Here is a 10,204-nt window from a genome sequence, read left to right as displayed (position 1 = left end):
CCTGGAAAGCAAACACATTTCCGCTGATCGGCGTCTTCCTGGACCGTCATACTCTCACCATTTCGAATGCCCACATCACCGCGTGCGACTTTATATATGATAGACCTGAGTGGACTCCGTGATTTGTCTGGAATGAGCTCTCCGACTCTAGCAAACGAAAAGGCTTTCGCAACAACAAACAACATCCACCGACATGCTAACTATATTCAAGTCAGCTCTGTTGCTCCAATGCTGTCCTCAGCTGATCGGTAAGAGTTGAGCGTTGCCTTGCACACCGCAACGGAAGAAGAGGCGTCTAGAATTGCCAAACGTAAATTGTCAAATATGATCGCTATGGTCACGACCATAAAGCAAGATAGTATCCAGACCTTTGGAGCAGCCTTCTTGATTACGAAGAACCCAATGCCGTTTCTTACTTGCAACCACGTCATTAAGTCTGCCGTCACGATCACTCTCACGATAAATAGTGCCATCGTTTTGCGCACATGGCGGATAGCTTTGTGTTCATGGTGGTTGTTCTGGCCTTACTGATGGCTGGAATCGAGCAGGAGGTAGTGGTGGAGGCTGAGTTTTGTATGAAGGCTGACTGTTGAATGGCGGTGCTCTGTGCCCATCATCAAAACCCTGACATAAATGAGTTCAGCATTCAGCATTTTCAGCATGACATTAAACTTGACGGAGAATCGTACATGACTGAAATGCATAGTTATCATCAATTTAACGAAATGGGGAGGTTATACGGTATGTGATTTTGGAAATCACCTTCCACAGAGCGCCAGTGATCCTCATTCTGATACATGTCTGAATCATGATATGAATCTCGAAATGGTTGTCCTTGTGTACGTGGAGCTGGACCTACGTAGAAATTGAGAATTTCAGCAAATGGTGTGTGCTTCAGTTGCGCCGTCATGTTTTCGACATCATCAGTTCCTCCGAACGATCCAGAAAATGGAGGCTGCCATGTACCGGCCTGTTGTTGTTGCATCCACGGACGTTCTGACATCATAGGTGCAAATGGCAATTGTGAGATTGAAGGCCTGTTCAGAGTTTCGCAAATTCCAAGTTTTTAAAATCAGCTCGTACCATCGTGGAGCTCCCAAAATCAACCATTTCCAGTAACGTAATGGCCAGATAAAGTCAATAAATACTACAATCTCACCTGCGGCTTGATGTTCGAGCGAGATGAGCTTGAAATCCCAGATCACCAACATAATCACCAGACCAAAGTTGATTTGGATGAGAGTACAACGCTGGCGGCTCTGATAAAGTAGCTTTCTGCAATCCACCTTGTCTTGATTGATTACGGTACATTTGACACCCTCAAGCTTGTTTGCAAAGGTTCGAAATTGCAATTTTGAGCTCGATCTGTAGCTAGAACTTGATGAGAAATGAAAAGGCTCCCATTCGGTTTAAAGTGTGTTAATGCATGTTTTAGGTACCTTTAACCAGGATAAAGGTTTTACTTTTGGCATGTCTCCTCGTTCTGTGTCTCACTTTTGACAGGACTTCGTTGCAAAAATGACGCCCAACATTTGTTGCAGCCGTGTTAAGCGATCACCACGAATTTTCACCACAAAAGCTTGTATTCTGAATAGTAAAATAGTGTCTATGGTGTTGAGCTATATTTACTTGCTACCGAAACACCTGTGGTCTAAAAATTCGGCGCATGCTAGCTCTCCTCTATTCTGGGAGCTTTCGGATCTTACTCATCAGCTTGGCAACATGGGATATGAAACCATCAGTGTCAACGTAGTCTGTGGGCTTCATTCTAAAAGAGGTTCACCAGCAGAACGTCAGCAATCAAAGTATTACTTTATCATGTAAAATAGCACGACGCTCACCGGTCGGCATGAAGTAAAAAGGCCAAATCCTTGGTCATTACTCTGTCACGTTCAACAGCATCAATACAAGACTTTTCCAAATCAATAGTGAACTGATGTAATTGAGGGTGGTTGTCTAATTTGGCACGGTGTTGTAGACCACGTGTCCAAGCAAAGATGGACGCAATTGAGTTGGTACTCGTTGATCGTCCTTTTTGGAATTCGCGGTAGTGACGGGTAACTGTTCCGTGTGCAGCCTCACTCTCCATGGTCTTGCCATCAGGGGTGATGAGTACTGATGTCATCAGACTAAAAGTAAGAGAGATGAGCAATGGGATGACACCAATATATACTCTCATTCCATTTAACTCACCCTAATGAACCAAAACCTTGTGCTAAAACGTCACTTTGTACGTCTCCATCGTAATTTTTGGTTGCCCATACGAAACCACCAGGTGATTTAAGAGCAAAAGCGACCATGTCGTCAATTAATCTGGTAAGAGATGTCTTTAGTAAAGGGAAGGGTTCTGAGAGGGACCGATCATCGTGCACCTGTGTTCATAAGTAATTTTTGCAGCAGCATATTTGGTCTTGAACTCGGCATCATAAATATCTTGGAAAATGTCCTTGAAGCGACCATCGTACTTTTTCAAGATGGTGTTCTTGGTACTCAGATACAGTGGCTAGGTTTTGTAAGCAAAAGGTGAGATGACGTGGCACTCTGTGCACAAAAACATGCGGTAATACGTGTACCTGGCCCTTGGCTAAAGCCATATTGAAACAGGCTCGAGCAAATCCTTCAATGGACTCATCCGAGTTGAACATACCCATACCAACACCACGACCTTTGAAGTCGTGTACACTCCATCGTGTTTCGGGCCCACCGGTTTTAGGGGTAAATCTGATTTGCAAAGTCAATGTATCTATAGAATGACCCTCAGAAGAACGCAGTCACAATCTTACACTAATTCCAATAATCCTGGCTGGTCTACGATCAAATCAGTGGCACGATATTGATCACCGTAGGCGTGTCGACCAATAATGATGGGTTTAGTCCAGCCAGGAACACTGTGAGGTATAGATTTGAGCATGATTGGCTCACGGAATACTGTTCCACCTAGGATATTTCGAATGGTACCTAAGATTGGTAGGAATGAGGTGTCAGCGAAACACATTATTGTGGATGAGGTGTCAGCGAAACATATTATTACGGATGAGCTGTCTCTCCCTGCTTACCATTTGGACTTTTCCACATTGACTTGAGTTTGAATTCTAAATGGATAGACATACGTTATGGGTATGCAATGAGCATGGGGTGTGACGACGGCCAACATACCTTCCACACGGGCTTCATCAGGAGTGATTGTAGCACATTTAACGGCGACATTGTACTTTAATGTAGCGTTAGCTGCATCGATTGTTACTTGATCATTGGTCTAAAAGTTGAGGAGTGTTAGGATGTGATAAAAACCTCTCAAGAGTTCCAAAGCGTGTCGGATTGAGTTTAACAGCTTCATTCTACTTACAGCATCACGGTGCTGGATTCCCAAATCGTAATACTTTAAGTCCACGTTCAAGAATGGGAAGATCAGCTAATAAATTGAAATAAAGTACGATGTAAGGCGGGAGTCCACGAGCTGTATGCATTTCGTCACAACTCCAAAGCAGGCTCAATGCAATACCTTGTCCTTGATGCTCTTCCAAATGATACGTGTCTATGGTGGAATATGCGTCAGAAGTATGCCATGCAGCGGCGCCATTGGAGTGTTTCCAGATCAAACTTCGAGATTCTGTTGTTGCTCTATTCTGGCGAAAACAGTTCAGCACCACTCTACTAACCATCTCATCGCCGTCCATCTCGACAATGGGATTGCGAACTTGGATTTTGCCAGTAGCATCTATATAAAATGTATGTGTTCTTGATTAGTATGACGAAGTCGAGGCAAAATGTATTGTTGCGACAATTTCGAAAGAGGAGCTTACAGCCTCGAGCATGTTGATTGCTGAGACATGCCAGTCTGAGTACGTTCCTACGAGACAACATCACTTAACACTAGGACTCTCCTTTGAAGAAAACTGAAACTCTTTTTTTTTGTTGGAGGTACAAACCTGAGAGGCAACTTCGAAGCCTAAAACTTCCGTACCGTAACCGAACAAGGACGAGCGTGAGGTTGCATCTTCAAGATAGATTGGATCAGCAATTAATCGAGAGAATCAGTCCACACGAAGAAGCGTCAATGCATATGCTCAATACAGAGATCACGACTTGCATTGAGGAAAGACGTGTCATTCACGTTCTATACTTGATTTACATGATCTACAATTATTAGGGTCGGATCATTTCCCTTCTGGCTGGTTTCAACCTGTCAAACTGTTGTGCCATCCATCGACCACAATTTGAAAATTTTTGCAGCGTCAACCACTGTTCAAAACAAGCAAACAACCATGATTGACGGCGAAACATTCCTCTTCACTTCCGAGTCGGTCGGCGAAGGCCATCCAGGTAAGCCTGCATCCATCCTCCCTTCTCGCTATATCATAAACAAATGCGAGTACTAACTCTCCACAATTTCCTTTAACAACAGACAAGATTTGCGACCAAGGTACAATTGTTCATCAACCATCCATTTATTTACTCGCATAATGTCCACGTATTAGACGTTTCTTCTTCTCTATCTAACCGTTGCAATTCTTCATCAACACAAAATCAGTCTCCGATGCCATCTTGGATGCTTGTTTGGCTGTTGACAAATTTTCTCGCGTTGCCTGTGAAACTGCCACCAAGACTGGTATGATCATGGTATGTAACTTGTGAACAACATGATGCTGATGCTCCTACTCTCGCTGTCTCATGTTTGAAAGTGGCTTAGTGACACTCGCCATCCCATATTCACATCTAATTTGTTATTTGCTCATTTACAGGTCTTGGGCGAAATCACCACCAAAGCCCAACTCGACTACCAAAAAATCATTCGAAATGCCATCAAAAAGATTGGTTATGACCACTCCGAAAAAGGTAGATGCTTGCAGTGGTAGTGCTTGCATTTTCGCCCTCCGACTCAACAACATATCCCATAATTGCACCAAAGGTTTCGATTACAAGACCTGTAACGTATTGGTAGCCATTGAACAGCAATCGCCTGATATCTCTCAAGGTTTGACTTCTGGTGAACGAAACATTGATAACATTGGTGCTGGCGACCAGGTAATTGAACTGAATGCCATTGAATGTTGATGGTACCATTAGTTTGGTTGAAACATTTAAATACGTATGGTTGCATCTGTGATATACTTTTCCGACTCCACTCATCACCACCGCCACCTAATCATTTAGGGTATCATGTTTGGCTATGCCTGCGATGAAACCCCCGAGCTGATGCCTTTGACCATCATGCTCGCACATAAGCTCAACATGAAGATGACTGAATTGCGAAACAATGGTGTCTGTGATTGGCTGAGACCCGACTCAAAGACTCAAGTATGTAGACAGCCTGTCTTTGTACCTTTGTTTGCCACCTGTTCGCTAACATTCGTGCATTCCAATTCCATTCAAAAGGTCACCGTTGAATACAAGGTTGAAGGTGGTGTCCCAGTCCCTCAACGTGTAGACGCTATTGTCATCTCCACTCAACACGCTCCTGAAGTCGACAACGAAACCATTAAAAAGGAGTTAACAGACAAGGTCATCAAGGCTGTAGTACCTGCTAAGTACTTGGACAAGAAAACCAAGTACATTTTGCAACCATCTGGCCGTTTCATCATTGGTGGTCCGCAAGTAAGCATCTAAACTACTTTATATGATGCAGCAATCAAGAGATGATATGAATGGGCCATACTAATATATTCATGTTCGTGTCATTAGGGTGATGCTGGTGTCACTGGACGAAAGATTATTGTCGACACATACGGAGGTTGGGGTGCTCATGGTGGTGGAGCTTTCTCTGGCAAGGACTGGTCCAAGGTCGATCGATCTGCCGCCTACACTGCTCGTTGGGTCGCTGTAAGTTATCATAATCATGATTGTGTCGCGGTTCAACTTTTGAGTGGCAAGATTTGGCTTGTTGGGAATTTAACTCAATTACCCCTTTCTTTGTTCTGAATAGAAATCCCTCGTCGCTGCTGGCTTATGCAAACGTTGTTTGATCCAACTCTCATACGCTATCGGTGTTGCTGAACCTGTCTCCATCTATGTTGATACATATGGAACCGGCAAGAAGACCAACGGAGAACTCCTCGACATTGTCAAGAAGAACTTTGATCTGCGTCCAGGAAAGATTGTTCAAGAATTAGACTTGTGGAAACCCATCTACCAAGAAACCGCTTCTTACGGTCACTTTGGTAAGAACTGGCCCTCGATTAGAGAACTGGCACTTGATTAGAAGACGCTACTTCGGATGAACAATAACGCAATTGTTGGTTTACTATATAGGTCGTGAACAATTCTCTTGGGAAAAGCCAAAGAAGCTCAAGTACTAGCCCCCAGTCATTGCAGCTATACAGCGCAGTGGTAGTGTTTAAAAAATAGATTATCATCAATGTTTGCAACTTCTAAAGGGAAGACTCCATGTCGCCAGAGCAAGTACAACTGTTTTTTGGAGCAAATGCTCCCACATATACTTCATGTCCTTGTAGTTGCAATAGTGTGTCTTCTTCGTTCGCAAGCACACGGTGATACTGATCTTGGCAAAGAAAACTGAGCATATGTAATGACAAGGTGTATGAATCAAAGCGTGATTCATTCCGCTCTTCTTGTACTTTCACGCAGATCTAAAAATGTTGCGTTGGAGTACGACGAGCGAGACACCGCCTTCCCTTTTAAGTCTCGCCCACCTCCAGAAGCTTGATTCCATAATTCAAAACCAGCTGAACTGGGCCAATGAAGGTAAGAATTTCAAACTCAATTCACTTTCTCGGTCTTGTTGGGCTTTGGACGAGCAAGAAGGTGCCAAAAGAGAGCAGATCCGAGTCTGAACAATGCGAACTATTGTATCTACCGCTCTGCATACTCTGCGTATGCTACTCTTGTTATTGTGAACTGATTTAACATTTGCCACACCAATTTCAGTCAAGGAATTCATGATTGAGAGATCACACCTAGAACGAGAATACTCAAAGAAGTTGGAGCTGATGTGTCGAAAGTACTCTACAAGAAGAGAAAAGGATAAGAGATCTACTGTCGTCGACTTGAATTCAACTGATGACATGTAAATACGATGATTTCCGTTGACGAGTACCTTGGCCACGTCATTTAACGGACATCGTTTGAATGTAGACCGGCAAGAAGAGCATGGCAAGAGATACTTAGAAAGACGGAAGAAATTGCCAAAAGAAGAGGTGTCTTGGGAGATTCATTGTCTAGTGACGTGGCTGATGATTTGAGATCAAGGGGCAGTGTTTTTGAGGAGGCCAAACGCAAGGTATCCGATGAATCTGTTAAATTTTTGGCCCAAGTATGAATCTTACTTATCTCAAACGTTCACTTAGCAACTGGCATTCTCTCAACGTCTCGTATCGGAACGTGAAAAGGCAGCTGCAGAGACGGACAAGGCCAAAGAGAAGGTAATAGCATAAAGATTCGCGTTCGTTTTGCTATCTTTGAATCGTCAGCTTACTCACACTGTTTCTAACTCTCTAGTACAATTTACGTTGTGACGCTGTTGAAGTCGCTCGAGTAAAGAGTGACGCTGGTGCAACTTCTACAGTTCAAGATAAAATGAGAAAGCAATGGCATGCAGAGATACTAGAAATGAATAGTGCCAAGAATACGTATTTGCTGTCCATCAAGGCTGCCAACGCTCTATGCCATCAGTTATCAGAGAGCGGATTTCCATTTGTCATTGAGGTACGCTATATTCGTCTCCTTTCTGCGAAGATCGAGATCTACAATGCTCATGTTTACACAAAATGACCAAACCCCGTTCTTTTAATCACAAAAGGGCCTGGAGAACGTGAATGAATCTGTAGTTGAATTCGTATCAGATGCAGTACAACGACACATCACCCTGCTCAAAGATCACGATGCGGATGTGGATATCATATTATCTGATATTGACGATATTGCTAAAATGAGTATGAGAGCTGCTGAAGTCCCATCTCGACCAAACAAGAATACCGCTGAGCCCGTTCCCGAGTTCTTTTTTGAACCATCAGGGCTTTGGAAGGAGAATGGAATGATTGCTACTGATGAGCATAGCAAGATATGGTTGCGTAACAAGGTATGTTTTACCCCTCAGTTCTGTAGACAAATTGTTTCTTTGCACAGCCCTTTTAATTCCATACTTGCTTTGACTAGCTTCATAAACTTCGAGCTAGACAAACTATATTAAACGGAGAGATTACTCGTCGAGAAAAGGAAGTTCAAGGATTGGAAAAGCTCCATAATGCTTATACTGAGAATCCTTTATTGGGAGATGCTCATCAAGTGAATGAAAACATGCTGGAATCATTACGAGAACAACGCATTGTGGAATTAGAACATGCTATTACTGCTTCGCAAATATCAACAGTGATTGATTCTATTGGCGAAGATCCAGCAAATATCTCGTGGCATGACTGGAAGACATGTAAGTCAATTTGTATGGTTTTTTTTTCGTCTAACCATCAATACTCACCACCATTTCTTTTTCAGCGTCCTTTTCAATACCAACTCAATGTGATCTATGTTTAACAAACATTTGGGGTGTAGGCTCAGGTTTATGCTGTCAAACATGTAATTCCAACGTTCACGCACGTTGTGAATTACGTGTTCCTCCATCATGTCATAAAGGATCTCCAGTACGACAAACTCGATCACTCAGCGTATCATCCAAACCCTCATTCTCGTCTTTACGAATGTCGACTGCGTCATCTACCGATTCGTCTTCTGCTCCTAATTTACAAGCTGCACCAAATACCATATCGCATAAGCCGTCGTCATTGGGATTGCTGTCTCCTAAAGAGTCTACTGATGGATGGAAGACGCCGTCACCTATAGAAATGGCTGATGGTACTAGTGAAAAGAAGGTTGGGAAGGTCTTGTATGATTATTCCAAGGTATCTATTTATATGCAGCTCGTTTTTAGCTGGTTTTATCAGAGAAACGTTACTGACTTGTATTTCTCTCAGACAAATGATGATGAGCTCGACGTAAAGCAAGGTGCCATAGTCACTGTTTTAGAGGATGATGTGTCAGGATGGACCCGTGTCGCGGTGAATGCAGTTGGTGGTGAATCTGGATTAATACCAACTTCCTGGTTGAGCATTCAAGAATCCAAAACCAAAAACTTGACAATAAAACAAAAGCAACAAGATGTCTCGAGTCGTGGAAACCAGGATCGTGCCAAAGTCTTGTATGATTATTCCAAGGTATGAAATCCAGACAGCTGTGATTCTTTAAATGCATTACATCAAGCTTTCTCGACCTTGAGCACACTCTTGCTGTCTGACTAAATTCAATCGAACTAGGCTAATGATGATGATGTGGATGTTCGACAACATGACATTGTCATCATTATTGAGCCTGATATGGGAGGATGGACACGAGTAGCTGCTAACGGAGCAGAAGGACTTGTCCCTACAGCATGGCTCTCTGTAATTGACTGAATCAAGGCCCCAAGTGGTGATGTAGTGTAAACAGTTTGTATATACATTTGACAACACATATGTCAAATATGAAGCACAACATTTAAAAAGAGAGTGACTTGTTTGTTGATAATTACCCCTGCAGACGTCCAACACGTCAAGAGGCTATTCCTCCTCTGCTTGCATTGATCGTTAATCAGCTGACTTATGAGGCGAATGAGGTGTCGTGGGTGACGTCCAGGGACGAATGACACAATGTATGATTGACGGATGTGACATCTGCAAGGAAGGACATTGTTTGTGCTGATACAGTTCAAACAAACAGTGCCGGAGATTTACCGGCTACCGAGTTCTGGAATATTGGTTTACTCAATATACCAACCTTAATCTTAAAAGGAACCAACACTCACATTCATATTGGAAACCCGAAACTTGGATATTGGTTTGTACATAGTAGTAGAGTAAGAAGCACTGACCCTCTCGATTACCGACCAAAGAGCGCAAATCCTAACAATATATAAAGGTCACATCGCTGCCAGTATTTGTTCCCAAATTAGACCGTTCCTTGGTTGCGATGAATTCGTTGATGAAGTTTGTTGAGGTTGCGATGAATTCGTTGATGCAGTTTGCGTCGTGTAGCAAGCACTTCAGAAATGATGGATCAGCAACCTCTGTGGCAGATCGGTAGATCAATTACCTTCCTCCAGGAATGGACCCTGATTTAAACCGTTGGTAAGCAACGTTACATCAACGATCTGCGATGATTTGGTTTTCCAGCCGAGAGCAAAACCAATCACAAAATTTATGGAGAGTGCACTACACCG

General features: G+C 43.0%; 2 protein-coding genes across 2 annotated transcripts; one reads left to right on the top strand and one right to left on the bottom strand.

Moving 5' to 3' along the window:
- Window positions 1-1,680: 1,680 nt before the first annotated feature.
- On the bottom strand, window positions 1,681-3,864 carry SmJEL517_g02135 (isocitrate dehydrogenase (NADP+); the record flags this gene model as incomplete). The annotated part of the gene is made up of 12 exons (XM_031168063.1): window positions 1,681-1,768; window positions 1,842-2,129; window positions 2,194-2,313; window positions 2,373-2,503; window positions 2,574-2,721; window positions 2,784-2,958; window positions 3,057-3,092; window positions 3,157-3,256; window positions 3,347-3,412; window positions 3,503-3,535; window positions 3,660-3,718; window positions 3,804-3,864. The coding sequence occupies 12 exons, from the start codon at window positions 3,862-3,864 to the stop codon at window positions 1,681-1,683; spliced, it is 1,305 nt and encodes a 434-aa protein (XP_031025995.1).
- A 401-nt stretch (window positions 3,865-4,265) lies between these two features.
- On the top strand, window positions 4,266-9,401 carry SmJEL517_g02134 (methionine adenosyltransferase; the record flags this gene model as incomplete). Its single annotated transcript, XM_031168062.1, has 18 exons — window positions 4,266-4,323; window positions 4,406-4,423; window positions 4,532-4,620; window positions 4,743-4,836; window positions 4,910-5,025; window positions 5,155-5,298; window positions 5,377-5,595; window positions 5,683-5,820; window positions 5,924-6,158; window positions 6,886-7,024; window positions 7,093-7,237; window positions 7,305-7,379; window positions 7,456-7,662; window positions 7,757-8,035; window positions 8,113-8,383; window positions 8,449-8,852; window positions 8,925-9,164; window positions 9,264-9,401. The coding sequence occupies 18 exons, from the start codon at window positions 4,266-4,268 to the stop codon at window positions 9,399-9,401; spliced, it is 3,009 nt and encodes a 1,002-aa protein (XP_031025996.1).
- Window positions 9,402-10,204: the final 803 nt, after the last annotated feature.

This window comes from Synchytrium microbalum (assembly GCF_006535985.1).
Source record: "Synchytrium microbalum strain JEL517 chromosome Unknown SmJEL517_scf0008, whole genome shotgun sequence".
NCBI classification, from domain to species: Eukaryota; Fungi; Chytridiomycota; class Chytridiomycetes; order Synchytriales; family Synchytriaceae; genus Synchytrium; species Synchytrium microbalum.
The sequence above is the reverse complement of the archived record's forward strand: the minus strand, read 5'-3'. Positions and strand labels throughout refer to the sequence as shown.